The 21,327-nt window shown below is 37.7% G+C and overlaps 2 protein-coding genes and 1 pseudogene across 2 annotated transcripts; all 3 read left to right on the top strand.

Annotated features, from left to right (window-relative positions):
- Positions 1-1,766: 1,766 nt before the first annotated feature.
- LOC129376487 (galactose-specific lectin nattectin-like) lies at positions 1,767-3,720 on the top strand (annotated as a pseudogene).
- A 510-nt stretch (positions 3,721-4,230) lies between these two features.
- On the top strand, positions 4,231-10,596 carry LOC129376486 (selection and upkeep of intraepithelial T-cells protein 8-like). Its single transcript, XM_055056104.1, is given in 8 exon segments — positions 4,231-4,240; positions 5,360-5,416; positions 7,787-7,996; positions 7,999-8,136; positions 8,214-8,427; positions 9,401-9,465; positions 9,731-9,823; positions 10,046-10,596. Coding segments are annotated over 8 exon segments (1,338 nt in total).
- A 3,091-nt stretch (positions 10,597-13,687) lies between these two features.
- Positions 13,688-14,964, top strand: LOC129376485 (galactose-specific lectin nattectin-like). Its single transcript, XM_055056103.1, has 6 exons — positions 13,688-13,745; positions 13,827-13,860; positions 14,180-14,267; positions 14,343-14,477; positions 14,563-14,674; positions 14,897-14,964. Exons 1-6 carry the CDS (start codon positions 13,688-13,690, stop codon positions 14,962-14,964), a joined length of 495 nt encoding a protein of 164 aa, XP_054912078.1.
- The last annotated feature ends 6,363 nt before the right edge of the window (positions 14,965-21,327 follow it).

Below are 21,327 nucleotides of genomic sequence, written 5' to 3'. Positions count from 1 at the left end.
CCAGACAGAAACTTTCCAAACTCTTTCTCTGCTAACTGTTTTATTCCAGTCTGTTAGGTAGGAAGGGAAGGTGACTCAGCGGTTTCTAACGGTTCTGTTCAAATGAACCAAAGTTAGCTTTCAAGTGTCTGATTCATTTGTAAGTTCATATTATTGAAAGCATGAAAGAATATATTAGTGAAATTCAAACTGTAGTTTTTGCAAAGCACTAATGAACGATATGAATATTCATGTTTAGATGCCTCCTAGTCTAGACCTTAGTAAGGACGACTCAGCGATTTGCGAAACCCTGAGAAGGTGAAGCAACACATAATGACAGTTTTAATTTATATTCTGATTTTATCTTAGGCATGTTGTCTTTACCTAACACTCCTTATTTCATAGCAGGTTATTAAGCAAAATTAAACTCAATTTTATCAATTGATATGTTTTAACTATATTTGATCTTTTTATGTTTCTTGCTTTGTAGCTCAATAGAGCAGTTGATGGGATTATTGTCTTGCGACAGTTTCCTCATGTTCTCTGGGTACAGCCTCTTCCTCTGACGCCTAAATATGACTGTTGGGTCAACAGGTCACTCAAACTGACCCTTTGTCTCTATGAGTCTGCATGATTGTATGTCCCATGTGTTTGTTTTGTTCTGTGATGGACTGGTGACCTTTCCAGGTGACTTTTCCAGGTCCCCCTGCTTTGTCCCCAATGCTCACTGGAGAGACACCAGCAAACACAGAGCCTGCACTGATATCTGATGAGGAGAGTAACCATGCATGTTCTGACCTGAATGAACTGATAACGTACTGAACAGTGAGTTTTCTACACCTCTACCTGACATGTGTTTAGGAATTTTTGAGGGAGGCCAGAAATCATAGTTGGTTTGCTCTTTGACTAGGCCACTCCAGAACTTTTGCTTTGATGGCCATCAAATCATATCTGCTGTGTAGATCAGTTGGATGCTTTGGATTCTTGTTTTGCTGGAAAGTAAATATTCTCTGAAGCTGTAGTTCTTTTGCAGATTAAATAAATAATCATCCAGGATGTTTTTGGCATTTTGCTGCTTTCATTTTATCTATCTCAGGATTGATCTCTTTTTTCACCAGTAGACTTTTTCTATTCCACTTTCCCAAAAGTCATAGATGAGCGAGATCCGTCTCATATCTGAGCTGCTGAAGCTTTTGGCTCCTTCATCCTGTGTCCTAATTTCTCCTGTTGCATTCCCTCAGTTTCTGAAGATGACCCCAGAAGCGGCAAACTGCTGTTTTCTATGTTTATGTGCTCAACATGGAAATTGAAACATGCAGACACTAGGAGGAAAATAAATTGCTCTTACAATTGTCAGTGGAGGCAAAGATTTGCTTTGTGACCTTTGACACGGTGCACATAGAAACAATGCCTGCCGACAAACATTTAATAACAATTAGCATTAAAGAATAGGCCTTTAGTTGCTACACTTTCAGTTAAGTTTGCTCAATTACCAAAACCCTTCTTGCTGCAACTGTCACAGCCATGACAAGTACAAAGACCAGGAGAGGTTTTGGTCAATGGTGAATGATGAGGCAAGGTGTGGACTGCATATGTTAATGGAGTGCAATTCTGTGGCAATTCTGTGAAATTGCCCCGAGTCATAATAAGTTAGAAGCTCTATAAGTATCCAGTGATTCTGCAGCGAAGGTAGAAGGTGCTGCCTGGCTAAGAAACATCATCCTTCATCAGGTTTGCTGACCAATTTTCTGACCATCTTTTTTTCAACACATTTGAATTTTACTAACATGTTTGCTTTACTTCGATTCGCTTTCAGTGTGCAAATTTGCATCAGCGTCATCTCCATCATGAAGCTGCTGGCCAGACGGCTAAGAGCAGTGGTGACAGTGAGTATTTTAAGTATAATGAAATCACAAAGTGACTAAAAACACAAATTAACATCAGTTTCAAATATACGTATAGAGCTTCTGGCTCTGCTGATAAACATTATTTGATGTTTGTTATCTTTTTTGTTTGGCTCTAGTGGCTTTTTATTTGAAAGTGGTTTGACAGGAAACAGGGTAAAGAGAGAGGAGGAAGACATGTGGAAAATGTCACCAGGTTGGGAATTGAACTTGTGACCACCATCAATACGTGGGTCGTGGTTTGACCCCATGCCAACACAGCACCTCATATTTGGTGTTTTATGTCATTGTCTCCCAAATGTAACTGCTTGCAGCCTCGGTTCTGATCCGTAGTACTTTTGACACATCTTCTTGTGGTACACTTTACTAAAACACATACTTTTCCTTCAATTTTGGGAGATCAATGAACTGTTGATAGTTACAGATGAAAACTGATCTTTTCCACCTGGCTTATCTACCTCAGCAGAGGCCTAAAGACCACCGCTGTCCTCTTCTGCTCTGCCAGGTCTATCAGAGCCACCAGGTCATGTCTGCACATTTGCATTAAACAATAGTCGCCCTTCTGTTGCCAAAACCGTGACTTTCTTGGTATATTTAGCAACATTTCAGACAAAAGGGTAAAAAATCTGCATCAGGTCAGGCTTCTGAAAGTTTTTGACTGGCGATTGGCCAGAAAACTGCAATCGGTGTAGATAGAGGTGTAGAAAACTCACTGTCAGACCCCTCTTGACTCAAAGTCTCCTTCTGTTTGCCATCAGAACGACTTGCATTGCTCCAGAGGTTTAATTGCTGTCCTTCTGGCTGGACTCCAATCAACGGTCGCTGCTTTCGCTATGTTGTCAAACGCATGTCTTGGGCTAAAGCCGAGGTGATTTTAAACCCCATTGTTCTCTTATTTTCTTTTATTTCACTGTTCTTCTTTAACCAAACTAGCTGACAAGTTTCTACGCATTTTTCTATAGAAAAACTGCCTGTCCATGGGAGCAAACCTTGCATCAATTCACACCATGAACGAGTACCATCAGGTTCAAGCTCTGATACATAAAGCAAGTGGTAAATCTGGACGAACATGGATTGGAGGCTCTGATGCACAGCAGGTACTTTTGCCACTGCGCTTTATTTGTCGTGTGTTTTGTGAAACATTGAATGAAATGTGTCATCTGCTGAACACTTTTCTAGGAGGGAATTTGGTTGTGGAGCGATGGAAGTCCCATGCTGTATAAACACTGGTGTCGAGGAGAGCCTAGTAAGAAGCCAGCACTGTTTACAGATGAACTGGTCAGGTAAAGAAAATATCACACCAGTCTGTTTGTTCTGCTGGTTTCAGGGCTCGTGGGTGAAAATCCATTTACTCTACATGGAAACATTTTAGTTGACCTTTGCAAACAGTTGACCCACATTTGACCCACGTCATTCAGCTAAAAACAGATACTGAATTAACTTATGTAAACTTCTGGATTGTGTGAAAAATGTTCTGGAATTTACCAAATAGAAATAATTTTGTAATCCCGACAAGTTCGGTCTGATTTAATTTCAAAGAGTAGGAAAAAAATGTTTGTGTTTTTATTTTGCGTGTTTCAATCTCTGGCTTCAACTGTGCATTTACTGCATAAACAGGAGCTTATCTTAATATTTTTTTGTGGCATGAAGGTTTAATAAAACAACCTTTTCGATCATTTTCATGATATAGTTTTAGGTCACTTCAGAGTTTATTTATGGGAAGTTTGACCGATTTGTTCTCTTGCTCCTAGGCTGGGATGACTCGTCGTGTAATAACAAGCATCCTTCTGTCTGCGTCAGGAAACTCTGAAAACTGTGAGCTTCCCAAAAAGGCCTGATGTGTAAAACAGAACCAGTGGAGGATCAGAGCTGCTGTTTCTGTTTTCCTGCCTTTTTAACCTTCATAGACCTTATAAAGGTCTATGTTTCTGCCTTTTTGCTTTCTATAATTTCTGTCTTTAATGCAACCTAAGGAATGAAGCGACAAGCAAACAGCAGCTGGATTGTCTCTCTGTAATAAAGTCAGACTGAATGAGTTATAAGAAAGAATCTTTTATGCAAAACTTTCTTCTATTCTTTGGCCAAGAAAAAATAAAACTTTGAGCAATCAAAACAAGATGGTGTGTGGTTTATTCATCAAATTCTTGTGATGCTCTGTTTTCTGAACTATTTTTTAAAATCAGCACTATCTGGTTAAAATAAACAGGAGTAACATTTGAGAAAGATACTGCAAACAGTTAATGTAAAAACTGCATAAATAAGATGTGTTTTAATGTAAGGTCATGCAGAGGAACCGGGATTCTGCACTGGCACAGAAAGACCTGAAATGTTCAACTTTGACCACTAGATGGCGCAATGTGAGAATAATTTAATTGATATGTTCTGGGTCACACAGTGGATGTGTGTTGTTTTTATATTCATTGTGATAAATGATAATATTGTTGTTTTTGCTCATGGAAGAACAGATTCTCAAAGATCAATACACCTGAAATTCTGATGAACATTTATCACTGGAATTGGAAGATATTTTAAATACCCAAAATTAACAAACAAACACGGGCGTTTTACTGTTCTGTAAAACCCCTGTCCTGCCTATTTTGGCTGATACGGGTAGCAAGGAAGTTGCTGAATAAGCAACTGTGGGGCGACTATTGTTACTTGCTGCTGTGCAGACATGACCTGGTTTTTTGTACTGTCTGAATTTACAGTTTATGCTAATGAGCTATATGTGAATGTTCTCTGCTTGTCACCTGCCAGAGCTGATGTCTGCAGCTGCAAGAACCAGATGAGTAAGACACTTCTCAGCACCAGACCCCTGCAATCCTGCAAGGATAAAGGATGTTTTCCTTCAAAATCTAACATCGTAGGTGTTCCTAAACTTTAAAGATCCACTCCTTATAATTCCTAGTATGACACTGCTCAGTTTTCCCGTTCGCCCATGTGTCGTATCTTTACAAGCACCTGCTTCAGGCTGGCGTGGGAGCTGCATTCTGTCTTTGGGTGTGGTTGGACTAATCCAGAGACACTGTTTATTGGGCAAATATGACCGGCAAGTTTTGGAGTTGAGTACACAGAGAACCGGTGCATGCACAGAGAGAGCATTTTTGGACTTAGTCGTAAATACGTTAAAAAACAAATCAATTTTATCTCCTCCAGGATTTGATCTTAAAGTTAAAAAAAATCCCAAATCCAGATGTGTTCATGGTTCAGAAACTAAACAAAGACAGTTGAGACTAAATCACTATCATCTGTGGCGCTTGATGCCAGTACAGAATATTCTAGTGAAAGTTTGAGTCATATCCTCCCTTCAACACCTGAGGAGAGATTTGATTGACCTCTGTCAGAAGCCCCGCCCACAAGAGAGAGAGAGAGAGATTTTCTGAATGAAGTTTGTTCACATTCATATCAGATGTTTGAACCTGATGGGGTCAGGTGTGTAAAGGTTTAGTCAAACTTGAGGGTTTTTCTCATAAAAGCAGAGAACAGTGATGCATTTTTTCTTTACTTTGTCCTGGGACTGCTCTCATCAAAAGGTATGTGTAGTTTGAAGTTATTTCCTCTGGAGTTCATCTTAATGAATTATAAATGTGCCTTGACATGTTAAATGTGTTGTGGAACTCAGTAAACTGGCAAAAATGCCATTTAAAGTGAGATTTTATTTCACTGGAACTAAAGAAAGTTTTTAAAGTGGAAAAAGTTTTCTAGTTTCTCGTTGCTTTCTATGATGCAGTGTAAACAGTTAAAGTGCAGCTGCTCCAAAACCAGTTTAAACTGGTATTAAATTGAACATGAAGTGAGGTTTAGGTTTGCTTGACGTCAGTGTGTGGAAAACTTTCATTCATTTTACACTGATCCACGTAAGAGGGGACTTCCAGGGTTTGTTATCTTATCTGCTTTGGCTGCAAGGTTCAGGCTCAAGTTCAACACTTTTGTTTAGTTAACTCTCTGCCCCATTTGCTTGTGATAATAGTTTGTTCCGTGGTATTTGGTGTCAGACAGGGTTCCAGCAGCAGGTGTTGATACGTGATATGGAAATGTAACAAAGATAACAAAGCCCTGTGGCAAAGTGTGTCACAATCATTGCTGCTTGAAATACTGTGAATGCTTTCTCTTTTAAAGATTATCTTAAGGTTGTTTAGCCATGCAGCTGGTAATGCTGCTGCCTTTTAGGCTGGGCTCCTCATTCAGGGTTTTCTCTGCATGTCCTGGTTTCCTCCATTAATGCAAAACATGACTGTTGGACTAATTGGGTCCTCTAAATTAACGCTGAGATAAAGGAGAATGTAAATTGTCATTTGTTGTGTGTGCGGCGCTGTGATGGACTGACATTATTGCATCCAGCCTTTCGGCCAATGATGTCTCAGCAGGAACTTCTGGTATTGAGGGGAAGCCTATGGCAATACTTGAAGTAGAAAGAAACAGCTATTTGCAGACTATTTGGGCTTGTGGTTGTCATCCTGATGGAGACCACAAGCTGAAACACGTTGCTCTGCAAATAAAGTCTTTTTAGTTTCTGCAGGTGCTGATGGAGTTTTCCCTTCAGCAGATCTTTGATCTCTCTGCTCTCCAAAAATGGCCAAAACATTTTTGGATTTCAGGCTCTGGTTCCCTGTGTGGTGATAAACCGTGTGGACGGTTTCTGAGGTGCATTATACGGCACATCGTTTGAGATTGAGCATCACAACTCAAGTCCAACAGTCATGCAATAAAAACAGTATTAAGACTGGTTTCATTACTGTCGACTCAAGATCTTGATGTAAGTTAAGTTGATGTAGGAATTGGAATAGAACAGGAATTCATTTCTGTACAACAGAACAAACATGACAGGCAATCAGCACAAAAAGATTCATACAAAGATATACAAATACAAACAAAAGGAAATAAAAATACAGTTACAGCAAGTACAGTTTTTCAACATAAATATTGCATTGCCATGAAAAGCAGTATATCCCAGTCCACAATAATGAGCAGCTCAGTAGGTTAATTTAATTTTATTGCACAAAATGTGCATGTGAATTAATTAGATCAACATTCCTTTCATATTTAGTGATCCTAATGACGCTGAAACATCAACGTCAACAACCACGGGAATTTCCCTTCACATTCACTGCAGAATGAAGCCAAGACTTTGATGATGACATTTGTTCATGATCGTAACATTATGTCCTCCTGCATTTAGCTGGGTACTTTTTGACTGACCAACTATTTTCTGAGTACATCTGTTTCAAAGTTGCACAACATTCAAACTCTTACAGTTGTAGCTTGTAAACTGAGAGCGTGAGTCACGTCTGTGTTGTGTCTTAAGGCGGTACTGAAACTGACGACGGTTTATTTTTGACATTCCAGAAGATTTATTTGCTTGATCCATTTGGGTTTCCAGGCTTTGCATGTGAACTGCACCTTCAGGAGTGGAAAAGTTTAGTCTGCGTGAAAAGTGATCACACCCTGAAAGAGCTGCAAACCTGCTGCTTTTTATCTTATGAACGCTTGAGTTATTGTTTTATACTTTGCCTAAACAAGTTGTCTGAATCACGGGGCTGATATGTTTGGTTCTTCTCACTTGATGGGAGAGTCTTCCGTGCAGAAAAGTGGGTCGGTTTGGGATCAGAGGCCTGTGAGGAAAGTACAGGATTGCATAATTACATGAAGAATGTGGAAGAGCTTCTTCAGAAACCTGTTTGCATTAAGAGTCAAATCAGTTTTAGTGACTAAAACTGAAAATCTCTAAGACCGTCTTAAAGCAAGAGTTTTAAAAGGAGAGAAAATATGTTTCTATCATTTTGTCATAATTTACTAATCATCTATTACTTTTATTTTAACCTAAACAATATTTATTTCACACAAACATTGTTTGTGAAATTAAAACTTATATTGCATTTTGCATCCTTAATCTTGTCTTGCAGGTTGTTTCTCTGAAAATCCTGACCCCCAGAAGGTCGTGGCCTTTGCAGGTGAGAATGCCGTCCTGCCCTGCAGTTTGAAAAACTCTGGCAGCGATGATCTGCCTACAGTGGAGTGGTCCAAGGAGGGCCTGAAGCCCAACGTGGTCTTCTTGTACCGCAATGGCTTTGAGACGTTTGAGATGAAGAACCCGGCCTTCGAGTTCAGGACGAGCCCTTCATGAGGGAGGTGAAAAACGGGAACGTCTCGCTGAGGATCTGCAACGTGAAGCCGTCGGACGCCGGGATCTATCAGTGTTTGATCATCCAGAGGAACGGAAGCAGAGATGCTACCAACATGCAGCTGGATGTTGGTATGACGGCTTCAGCTCCTGTCGGCTCAACATTTTCCATATTGATGCTGGATTTTAATGTTTGCTTATTTGTCCAGCTGCAGCGTCTGACCCAAAGCTTTCAGTGGATTCTGTCCAGAACCAGAGAGTGACGGTGGCCTGTGAGGCGACCTGCTGGCTGCCGGCTCCACTGATGGAGATTGTGGATGAAAACGGGAAGAACATCACAGACACTGTGGAGATACGAGCAGCAGATCCCACTGAATGTTACACAGTGAGGCAAACGGCCAGCGTGCCGAGTCACACAACCAGGTAACAGAACAAGACTTCAGGTTTTCTTCTGCCTTTTTACTCAACTGGGCAAGAAAGTCAGGATTTATTTCAGTTTGTCGGTCAATTAACCAACCAACTATTTAATTATCTACCTGCTTACTGTTAAACCTGCTTTTCTTTTCCTTACTTTCCAATTACCAGAACAAAGAGCAAGATATTTCTTCACAACAGAGCTACTAGTAGGGTGGAAAGATTAAATTGGGAATAAAACAAAGAAATAAGAAAGAAATTAAAGTCAAGATTATTAGAATAGCACATTTCAGAAACAAGGCAGTTTGCACCAAAAACATATAATAACCAATTAAGGAACAACCAACAAACATTAGATTTAGTCAAATGCCATCATCAAAATCACCAACCAAATACACATCAATGATGCAATTCTGCCACCTGCTGACAGCCAATAGTAGCTGCAGCTGAAAGAGTGAAAATATTTCAAGATTTTATTTATTTGTTTATTTATTTAGTTTCATTTTAATCGGGTCTTGAGCCTCCAGAAAATGGTGCTTGTCTCCCTCTACAGTAGGGAAAAGAATGGTGGCTTTTCACAGAATGCTGTATCCAAGCATAGTTAAAGAAAGTTGAGTGGAAGAAAAAAGTGTGAATCAGAAACAGTGATGATTGCAGCCTTAAGAAAAGTGTTAGATCCTGAAATTTTATGAAAAAGGCTTAACAAAAACGGTTGTTGAGTGTTCTAATATCAACAAGCCTAAAAGCAAGTCAACATGGCCTTTCTGTGTCTGATTATTTTCACCACTAGAGGGAGCTCAAAAGGAGTCATTAGGAATTTGACAGTTTTAGAAATTTTGGGAGATTAATGTTGTCATCTGTTTAATATTCTTTAAATGGTTAATAACAAGTCCAAGACAAAATGTTCATAATGACACAAAAAGTAGGTCCAGAACTAAAAGCATAAAAATAAATTTATTTAAACACTGATCTGTGTCAACAGGATCGTCTGCAGAGTCAAACAGCCGCAGACGAACCAGAGCAGAACTGCAGAAATCCTCCTTCCAGGTACAAAGATGTCTAATCTAATCAATATGTTATATTTCATTATAGTCGCACCGTTAAACTATTCTGTATTCTATATGTATATTGTGATCTAACATTTTATTGGAGACAACATAAAATAAAATGCAAAACAGGCTAAAATGCTTTATACCAAAGATCATTCAGTGATGCTGGAACAAATTTAGGATCCTCCAGTGAACGGATTTAATTGCTGAATAAATTTTTAGCAGTTGATCTGAATGTTAATCTTTCCATATTGTTGCTCCAGCTCAGTGGATGAGGTCCAGACCCGTCCAGCTCGCCGTCTTCTCCATTGAAGCGACAGCTGCAGTTTGCTCTTGGACTCTGTGTCTGGCGTCTGGTGGGCATGTTCCAAACTCGGTAAATCTGAACTTTATTCAACAAATTAAACATTTTAAAAGGAGATTGTTAATGCAGTAGTTGTTTGAACGCAGACAAGCAGAGCTGATATTACAAACTCAAGATTTTAAATGTAGAGTATGGTTTTTATTCCACGCCTTTATAGTGGCCAATAAAAGGAGATGTCATTAAATCCTGATTATTTTTGTTTTTGTCTGTGTAGCTGAGCGAAAGCAGCAAACCCAGGGAATTTCATCGGATCATGAATTAATAGGAGTCACCTGTGAAGGTACGTTCCTACTAAACCCACCAAGTGAGACTGATGAGGTCGACAATACGGCAAACAGGATCATCGAGAATCTGCAAACAGAGTTGGCTCATCTCAAGTTGGAGAACTGCAACAAAGACCAGACTATTCTGAAACTGTTGGGGAAAATCCAATCCATGCCTGCTGCTCCCCAACACAACCAGCCAAGAAACTCCCCTCACTGGGATTACCCACAATTCTTCAGGTCTTCAGACCACAACTCGAAGAGCACAGAGTTTCCTGTAACAAAACCAGGCTCCTCAAAACTGCTGAGCTCCCAAAGCCAAAGTGGGAATCTCGACCTTGGCCACAGAAAACACAGAGTCGTCCGTATTCACAGCTGCCCAGCTGAGCTGATTTCAGCACCGGTGGTCCGATGGGACGAGGAAACCGCTTCCCGCCTCACATGGTTCTCCACAGCGACTCACGTCAGAACGCTCGGCTGCTTCAACGCAAACACTCTTTAGGGCTGCTTCCATCTTTTCCTTCCAAAAACGTTTACTTTCCTCTCCCTCGTTTACCAGAGCAGTGAAGAACCTTTCAGCAAATGAGTGAAATCTTCTTAATCCAAGTTTACCTCTGAAATGTGGGCCTGATGTTTTACAAGAGGATCAACTATGAATTCATGAGGATGACTTTCATACAGTAAATATGTATTTTTGCCGTGTGATGGTTTATTGCAAGATGAATCACTATGCAGTCAAGAAAGGTGAGTTCTTGACTGAGTGACTTAATGTTTTTGCCAGAAAAACCTGCTGAATTCTAGAATTAGAATAAAATAGAAACAGAATAGAAAAGAAATTCCTTCTTCCAGAGAGGAAATTATGGTGCAAATGGAAATTAAAGCTTGTACATTCACACAAAAATAAAATTATAAAAATGCTTGAAAGTGGAATAAAGAATTATGTCTTAATGCAATTTAAATTTTTAACATTTTCCTCTGCTGCTTTTTCTTCTAAAAAAGTTTTTGATATCAGAGTTCATCGTAGTGAAGATGAAACAAATTTCTCTAATGTTTGTTGAAAGATGAAGATTAGAAACTAACTTTGGTGTTTTCTTAATTTAAATATTCCCTCTCATGCTCCGAGGTGTTTCTGTCCTGCTGCAAAGACACTGACTGTGTGCAACAGTTTATCTCCAGATACGTTACTGTTACATTGCTGGTTGGATAATTGAATATTTAATCTCTAACACTAGTTGGCTGGATGGAAATGTGAGAAATAATTTTTATTCTCAGGTTTTTAAAATGCTATGTAATGGGTCCATTTTGCTTTTATTGTAGTTGCATCCAGCTTCATTTTTTGTGCTCCTACTTTTAGAGCGCACTTTTATTATTTATTTATTTTTATTTTTATTTTAATGTTTGAATTTAGTTTCTACACTATTGAGCTCTGGGATGGTTTCCATCCTTTTCTTTTCTCCTGTTTCCTACTGTAGATGTTCATGTTCATGTAAACTTCTGCACTTGATAAATTTTTTTTTAACAAGTATGTGTGTTATTACCTTTTGTATATTTTTGTTACGTTGTAGAATAATTTTCACAAATGTTTGTTCATTTATTCAGAATAAAATGTAAATTGTAATGATCAAAACTGTTTTATTGATATCTTGGACTAGACAACAACTTTGTGCTTGAATGTAAAATATATTTATTTATCACCAAAGTGCAATGTCTTCATTATGAGCACAAGGAAAACAAAGATGAGAAAAGGAACCAATAATTAACTGTTGCAGAACCTAGAAAGTTACAAATTATTGAAACCTGCAGGAATCTTATGATGAATAAGATATTTAATCAAATAAAACTGAAACAGTGTTTGTAAGTTTCTTGATTTTGCTGTTTCTTTAAATGTGTTCCTTGGAGCAGCTGCAGGAAGCGGCTCCTCCTCGGCGCCGTTGTGTCTTTGTGAATCCTGAATGTTTTACTGCAGGCTGAACTCATGGCCTCCGATTCACTGGAAGTCTTTCAGTCATTGGAAATTTGCAAAGAGGAAACTGAATGTTGCTTCAATAAAAGTGGCATCCGCCCCTCTGTCTTCGCCTTTCAGACTATTTACCAATTGACTTGTTTTCAGTGTCACCTCAGTTTTAATTCTACAGCAATGATCAAGAATTATTAAACGAATTTAGTCTTCAGTGAAAATGACATGCTTTTTATCCCCAATTGTGTTTGTTTGTTTCAACAGCAAATATATTTGACATCAGTAACAATTAGACTAATCAGAAAAACAAAAACAGGTTTCCCTCCAGGAACGCTAACCTCCACAAAACGACTATAAGAGCTGCAGAAAATTTGAGATTTGTCAAATCAGAAAAAAGAAACTCCAAACATCATTAAAATTACTACAATTTAGTTTTTTGGTTTTGCTATTGGATCTTTTCTGCTGTTCTTTTTGTGTAAAGAAATGTAGACATTTTTATTCTCGATCCATCTCTGTTTCCTCTCTGGATGCATAATGGCTACTGGACACAGGAAAACAATTTAACAGAACTTTACTTTTGTGACTAAATAATAAGTTGTAAATTATTTTTATTTTATTTTAAATTAAGTATTTGCTTGAGGCAAACAGAAAATGGAACTTATTGCAGTTTTCTTTATGGACAAAAACAATTATATTATTTATAAGACTGTACATTATTAATGTTGTGATAGTGTTTCTCTAAGACTTTCTTGCTTCATTATTATAATTTGAGCCTCGTGTCTGATCACCAGACAGACACAAGGACAGGTTAAAGGTCATCTGTCAAAACAGTTTGATTAAAGGAAGAACGTTTAATTTTCTCTCAGATGCTAGAATTACCAAATATTTCTTCTCTTTCGCGTCTTGTTGTTTATGACATGTCTTCTACTCCGATTAGGCCGGGTCCATTGCAGGTTGAGGTTAAATTTGAGTTGAAAATCCAGCCAATCAGATCAATCAGGAAAGTTACTAAATGGAAAAATGAAGCTATATTTGCATTTTATTTATGGGATAAAAGCATAAAGCATCCTGACCTCTGGCAGGTTCAGAACAGAATGGCCTTTAGGAAAATCTCCAGACCGTTTGGCCAATCTGATATCTGAGCTGCTGCAGCTTGGAGCTCCTTCAGCCTGGTCATGGTTGTCCTGCTCTCCTCTCACTGCTCTCTTTCTTCCACAGTCACTCAATCTGTGAGGACGACCTGATTAGAGGCAAATGCCTAATTATTGTGCTCAGTCTAACGGGTTCATCTGCATTTTGCCTTCTCAATAGAAATGGAAAGATAAATATCTTATTTTGATATGTGAACTTAGTTGCAACACTTTAGTTCCTGTTCAACCAGATGTGAACTAACAGTTCATTTCTTTGGAATTTCATTTCCTCATCTTGCGAAAGTAGCAAAATCAGAAGCTCTATAAATATTAAGTGATTCTACAGTGAAGTTAAAGGTGCTGGCTTTCTAAAAAGACAGATCATTCTGCATCAGGTTTGCTGATCAAATTCCTGCTCATCTTTTTTGTGCCATTGTTTGAATGTTCTTGACATGAATGCTTTATTTCAATTTGCCTTCAGCTTTTATATTTCCATCGTCTCCATCATGAAGTTGTTGGCTGTGTTCCTCGTTTTCTCCTTTATGGTTGTGACCATTGCTACCTGTGAGTATTTATTACTTTTGAAGAAATCAGAAAGTGACTAAAATACAAGCAGAAACTAATTCCTGTTTTAAATGTCAACAGCTGTCTCCAATGATGGCACTCCTGGTGATGATCGGTGGGTGTTTTTGTTATGTTTTATTTCCTTAGACTGAATACTCAAACACAAATTCTAAAATACGTTGATCTTCTTGTCAAGCACTTTATTAAAACATAACACATATTTTCTTTTCAGAATATTTAATAGACTTTTATTAAAATGTCTCCACTGTTTTTTGCAAAGCACACATGTAGTTTTGACCTGCACAAGTGTCAGTCTGTTATGTAATTTATACTTAATTTAATCTTACATAATTTTGATTCAACGGAACAATGTCACTGTATAAAGCCACATAAGGCTCTTGATCTGAACTCTGAATCCATTTGTTTTTTATCAGATCTCCTTCTTGTCCTTTCGGCTGGACTCTGATCAACAGTCGCTGTTTTCAATATGTTGCCAATGAGATGACTTGGGCTGGAGCCGAAGTGACTTCCAACGAGACTCCTCTCTGATTTTCTTTCACACATTTCTTCAGCACATCATTATTTGTTTATCTATAGAGAAACTGTCTGTCCATGGGGGCAAACCTTGCATCAATTCACAACATGAACGAGAACCATCAGATTCAGACTCTGATATTTACAGCAAGTCATGAGTCCAATGAAACATGGATTGGAGGCTCTAATGCACAAGAGGTATTGTTACCAGTGCACTTTATTATTTTGAGTATATTGTGAAAGATTGAATGAAATGTATCATCTGCTGAACTCTGTCTTCCAGGAGAGCATCTGGTTATGGAGTGATGGAAATCTATTTAGCCACACAAACTGGTGTCCAGCAGAGCCTAATAATGCTAATGGCATGCAGCACTGCTTACAGATAAACTATTCAGGTAAAAGAAAATTATTTTTGAATTGCTATAACAACTAATAGGTAAAGGCTTATTTACTGTGCATGCAAACTTTTTGGTTGATCTACATCTACATTTATTGCAGTAGCAGTAGGAGGATATGTTAAAAAGCTTTAGTTGATCAAACTTTATAAAAAATGATACTGTGTCAGGTTTTATTAGGATTCTGTGTTTGCGATGACTCATTTATTCCCTTACTTCTAGGTGCAAAGTGCTGGGATGACTTCGACTGTGGTGCCCGTAAACCTTCTGTCTGTGTCAAGACAATGTGAAAACTGTGAGCTTCCCAAAAAGGCCTGATGTGTAAAACAGAACCAGTGGAGAATCAGAGCTGCTGTTTATGTTTTCCTGCCTTTTTGCATCTTCATAGAAAACCCAAAAGATATTCTGCTTCTCTACTTTCTATCATTTCTCTGTTTAATGCAACCTAAGCAATGAAGCGACAAGCAAACAGCAGCTGGATTGTCTCTCTGTAATAAAGTTCAGTGACAGACTGCTGCTTCCCAAGTGCCGGACCAATAGATTCAAGAACTCCTTTGTCCCCCACGCCTTCAGACTGTACAACTCCTCACTGGGGGGTCGGAGGTGACACAGGACAGAGGGAAGAAGGAGTAGTTTTTCTACAAATGTGAACTCCATATTTATCAGGCCAAACCATACAGTGCAATACCATATCACTGGTCAATCTATCGACCAAATTGCTATAATTTCCTTTTTTGTTGTATTTATATTCTTTGTTTTGTATTTAATTTGTATTTTTTTGTATTTTGTGTATGCTTACTGTGTGCCACATTTTTGCCTGTGAGCTGCTGGTAACTATAATTTCCTGAGGGAGTCTTCCCAAGGGATCAATAAAGTCAAGTCTAAGTCTAAGTCTAAGTCTAAGTCTAAAGTCAGACTGAATGAGTTATAAGAAAGAATCTTCTATGCAAAACTTTCTGCTATTCTTTGGCTGAGCAAAAATAAAACTTTGAGCAATCAAACAAGATGATGTGTGTTTTATTCTCAGTCTTTGCTGTGTTTAGTTTTAACACTATCATACACTAGTTATGATGTCATTAGAATTTAAATATCACAGTAAACATGACATTTTGCAAAGTGTTGTCATTACACGTCAAACTGTTGGTCAGTGCTGTAATGCAATGTGTTGTGTTGCTAAGGCATTTATTGATTTATAAACTACCAACAGTATTTTAAAGTGTTTTCTCTCAGTGGAAGAACTTTAGGGCTGGGTGATGTGCTCGATCATCCTGTTTTAGTCAGGCTGCCAGCAGCAGCGTTCTGCAGAAGTAAAGTACTTCATTAAGTAAAGTTATCTTCATTAATTAAAGAAATTAATTCTGTTGATTCCATTATTTAGTCATTTGGAATCCACAACTTTTTCATTTAAACTTAAAATAGATCCTCATTGACTAACATATTCTTGATAACATGACACATATTTGCTTAAGTCACAAAGTCCCAGGTCTTTGAAGAAGAGAAAACTTTAGTCTTATCACAACAGCAAACGCTCTCACCAAGCACCACAAAAATAAAATGTCACAAGTTACAGAGACAAACATATCATAACTCGGTGTATAAAATGTCAACTGTTGACAAAATCTACAAAAAATATGTTTTAACAAATCATTTTAAATGTGTGGTGGTTGTAGAAATTGCAGCTATTTAAAGTTCTGAGAGAATTTGGATTTTTGTGAATGTTTGAGAATCATTGAATGTTAAGTTTCTATCTGAGCTTCCACCTCTCCTCCTCCTCTCAGCTCCTTCAGACTAGTGGCAGCAGCATTTAGCAAACAGGGACTGCACATCTACAACACTCCTAATAGCGACTGTAAATAGCATCAGTGGACTGGAGGAGAAATGTTGTGAAGGGAAGGTCTTTCTTAAAGAGACAGAGCCCAATTTCAATGTAACATGTCATTTCTGTTCAGTTGTTTTACTTCATTGTGCTAGAAAATGGAACCATGTGATATAGATATATAATAGATAAATAGATGATAAAGATGATAATATCCCCTTTAGATGATGTTAGAACCTATTAGAGTTAACTTAATTCAGACATTAAAATAATCGAACACATGTACATGAATGCAGATTAAATGTATTAAGCAAACAGCACAAAAAGAATAAAAACTTAAATTTGGGAATCTGTGGAATCCAGTTTATTTTTTACTAACTGCTCGATGAATTGGTTAAAAAGTTTATTTTCTCTATTTTTTATGTCTGTAGTTCAGTTAAGAGAGTTTAGGTTTAAATTTGAGAGGCTGGGAAGTTTCCAGAAATGATTTAGTAACATAAAGCTGCATGTAGAAACATCTATTTTAAATCGTTTGCTTTCACTTTAAAACCAGACAACTTCAATGGCATGAGTTCAGACCAGGTTACTCAGTAACCAGCTGGACTTTGTCTCAACATGAAACCTGACCAGCTCGTTTTACGGTATAGAACCGGAATATTTCATACTCCAACTTAAATGCTATTATTATGGACTGACAGTAGAGAAAATTCAGTTTATACCGCCTGGTGATGTGTTATCTTCTTTGCTTTGTGTTTGGAGCGCTCCTGATCAAAGGTAAGAAAGAAAGCATATTACAACACTTACGTCATAGTTTACAGAACTTAAAATAATATCGAAGTGGTTGGATTTCTCTCAAATAAAGCAAGTCTGTTAATAATAAATGTTACAAAGGAGTAAAAGGCTTTAAATGAAAATGAAACAGTTTATTGTGAAGCCAAATCAGATCGTGTGTGTGTGCGTGTATGAAGAAATATCAGGCTTCCTCTAATCTCTGACGGCCAAATAGTTTCACTGTCCAAGCTGCTTTTTGCCTTCTTGTCTCATTGTTTATTAATCCAACTCAATCTAACAGAGTTTGCTCTTCAGTCGGATGCACTTGCTAGGATTTAGGACAGAAGTTTGTCTTTTGTTTCACCTGTACTACAAAAACCACACTTTGATTCAGAAGGTAAGTTCTCTGCAGGCAGTTACTGTAAATCACGTGAACATGACAACGCACTTTCTTCAGCTGCCTTTACAACATGGAGAAAGTCCATTTGGAAAAACCCATCATCCAGGCCCTGCTTCTATATTTAGGTAAATGCAGACACACTCAGTGTGTATTCTGCAGAAAAAGTTCTGTTGCAATCAATTTTTAGATATAAAATAAGAAAATTGGGCAGCAATGGTTTCTAAATGGAGAATTAAAAATGTATTCGTCTGATAGGGATGTTTTAATGAAACAAAATATATCTGACTTCATTTACACATTAACAAATATTAAATAAAGGAAGTGGAAAATTATTTGTATTGAAGTTACTGTTAAAATAATTTTTAGATTTGCCAACTTCAAGGATTAGAGCGATAAAACTTTATATCTGTTCAGAATCTGTTTTTATTTCCTCAGCTGTTTTCCAGCTCAGATTATTTAAACAACATAAAGCAAGTAAACTGTTGGCTAAAGTAGAATAATTCATCATAAGTTGCTTCCTGATGATGTTTGTTGTATTTTACAGGACATGCGTGTCTGTCTGCTCAGCCTGGGCAGGTCGAGGCCTTCACTGCTGGGATCGTCGTTCTCCCCTGCAGACTGAACATCCGTCCCAGTGACTATGTTCAGACAGTGGAGTGGTCCAAACTGGTCGAAGGCCAGAAGCCAGTCGTCGTTTTCCTGTACCGTCACGGCTGCGAAACCTTCGAGATGAAGGATCCCGACTTCGAGTATCGGACGAGCCTCGCCATGAGGGAGGTGAAGAACGGCAAACGTTTCGCTGAGGATCTCCGGCGTGAAGCTGTCCGATGGCGGGACGTATCGGTGCCTCGCCATTCAGAACAACGGCCGCAGACAGGAAACCAACGTGGAGCTGCTGGTTGGTGAGTCAACTGAAGTGACCTGTCAAGTTTAAACCAAACAACCTGATGATACAAACCATGGCAGAACAGCACACACTTAAAAATATATCCTCTTTATAACACTGTTTAATCTTTATATAACAGAACTGAAGTCTTATTTTATCCTTTATCATGTCTGATTACATCATTTCTGAAAACCACTGTTTACTTCAGATGCTTTTATTTTGAAGTAGCATTATCATTTTGGCCTCTGTTCACAATTTGCTTTCCATCTAAAAAGTTCACATGGAAAAATAAGGATTTTAATTTGACATTTTTGTTTGTTTAGTGCTCAATATGAAACTCAGAAGGAAATAATCTGACTTCTGAAACTCAACAGTTCATATCTGGCAACAGTTCTGAACATTTTACTTATATTCTGATCTTAAACATAAAGTTTCTTTGTCATTCCAGCTTCCTGGGTTGAATCCACCACCACAACCACTCTGATATATGTTGCTTTAACAGTTTCATTTGCCTTTAATCTACTGTTGGTGTCATATCTGTTGGTAACAAAGAAGCCAATGAATTGTGGTAAGTTAATGTTCTTATTTAGCAGAATAAATACGTCAATAACTAAAGTGATGGTATTTCCAGAGAGAGACCAGATGGGGAAATATGAGCAGAAAAAACTGACGTCACACAGGAATTAGGAAAAGAACATTGTAATATGAATTACTTTTGCATATCTTGTTATCAGTTGATAAGAGAAAATATATTTGATTGAATGAGATCTGCTAAATGTGATATTTATCCAAACAGATAACAGAAACTCCATATGGCATATTGTACAATTTACTTACATCAGTTTTTCTGTGAAACTGAAAGAGGATAAATAAAAAATACATATTAGTATCATTGTTGTAACACAGTCAAAATCACTACATACATAATTTTTATGCAGACACACATATGATCTTTTCATTAGTGACAAACAGAGCAAACTATAAAAATGCAGAACTTCTCCCCAGATCAAAGTGTTTGTAGCAATTTAACTTATAATATACAACAGTGATGTTTCAACAGGCAACAAACAACAAACAGGACTGAGAAACTGCTGCTGATTTTCAGAAAACTGACCAGGAGCGACCACTAGAGGGCATAGTTTAGCAAGAAATAAGACAATACTTAAACAGCTAAGCAATGAACATAAGATAATTTTAAACATAATTTACTCTGAAAAACTAGATTTGTTATGTAAACTACTTCTCTTTGAACCTTTTTATAAACACTAGTGGTTGATTAGGAACCTCTAACTGTTAATAACTGATTATTCTTCTTTAAAAGTTTGCACTAAAATGGGCTTTTAGTGATTTGTAAGAATCCCCAGATGTGTTATTTAAAGCTCTAAAACAATAAAAAATTGTTTAAATTTTAAAAGGGGTAGATCAAAAGAGAAATGTAAACTGGAAAAATTAATAGTGTGAATTATAGTAACTTAGAGAAATTATACAAATGGGATAACAGTCTCACTTCTGCTCCTTCCATTCTGTCCATTTCCTGTCATTCCTCTTTGTGGTTTTGTGGGTTTTTTAATACAAAACGCTTCATACCTCATTCTGCATAAGATACATTTTTTTCACACATTGTCATATTCCCAAAATAAAGGTTTCATCGAGTATTTTTTTATTTATTTTACTTTTTTGCCTTAATCTTTTTCTTTTCTTTTTTGCAAATAAGTCACATTATTTTAGGAAGGTGACAAAATGCTTGTGCCTGGTTGCTCATGTTTTCCTTATTGTTAAAAAAAAAACATTCTTAAAAACATTAAATGTTTCTGATGTTTCCATCTGGCTCTTTTCTGACTGTCTGAACCCAGATGGAGAAAAACCATCACAGCAAAAGGACAAGTTGGACCAAACCGTGACGACTGACGTCAGTGAATCCAATTCCCTTCTGAACCAGCTGAGTCTGACTGAAAACAAGCAGAACTGCATCTTGGAGGAGCTGCACCACCAGAGGCGCAAAGCGGACACCATCCAAATAGAGGACATCAGTTTCTGGAGCCGTTCGATCTGTCGACACCAACATCCAACAATCAGCCAGAGCTCCACCGGATCGCCTCCGGATCCCTGGAAAACCCGATCTCTCATGTCTGATCCCGATCCCGACGCTGAGGCAGCAAACTCACCAGGAGATCAGGAGCCAAACCAGGCCTGTTCCTGACCCGAAACATCTGTCCAAAAACCAAATGCAGAAAAACCTCTCAACTCCTGAATGATCATCGTTCACAAAGCAAGTTAACAAATGTTGTTGGTTTAACTCTGAAGTTGAGGTTAATATATTATGACTGATCTTAAATAAATCGTGTTCCTGAATGTTTCTAAGAAACTGAATGACGGACAGCATGCAGACTTGTTGCCGCTACTTGTTGCCTCGACTTGTTTTGGTGTTTTTGATTTAAGCTTTTGATGGATAAACTTCATGACGATCAGAGTAAAACTCTGAACTGAACAAATGTTTATTCATTTATTGACGCTGAAGTGAATCAATAAAGGAAACCTGAAACTTTTCAAAAACATCTCGTGTGGGCGGAGCCTCAAGGTCACGTTATAATATTAGAAAAGGTTAAAAGTTTAGTGAAAAACTTTCCAAGGTTCTGTAAATATTCTGAATGTTTAGACCGGAGTTAGCTTTAGACTAAGTTAGATTATTAAAGATTGTGAGAATTAAATGTAGCATATTTGAAAAGACAATCTAAATTGTTATTCAATATAAATGGCTTTTAACCAAGATAATAGGCCAG

This window comes from Poeciliopsis prolifica, unplaced genomic scaffold (assembly GCF_027474105.1).
Source record: "Poeciliopsis prolifica strain line A6 unplaced genomic scaffold, Auburn_PproV2 SCAFFOLD044, whole genome shotgun sequence".
Lineage (NCBI taxonomy): Eukaryota > Metazoa > Chordata > Actinopteri > Cyprinodontiformes > Poeciliidae > Poeciliopsis > Poeciliopsis prolifica.
This window is presented reverse-complemented; position numbering and strand designations above follow the sequence as displayed.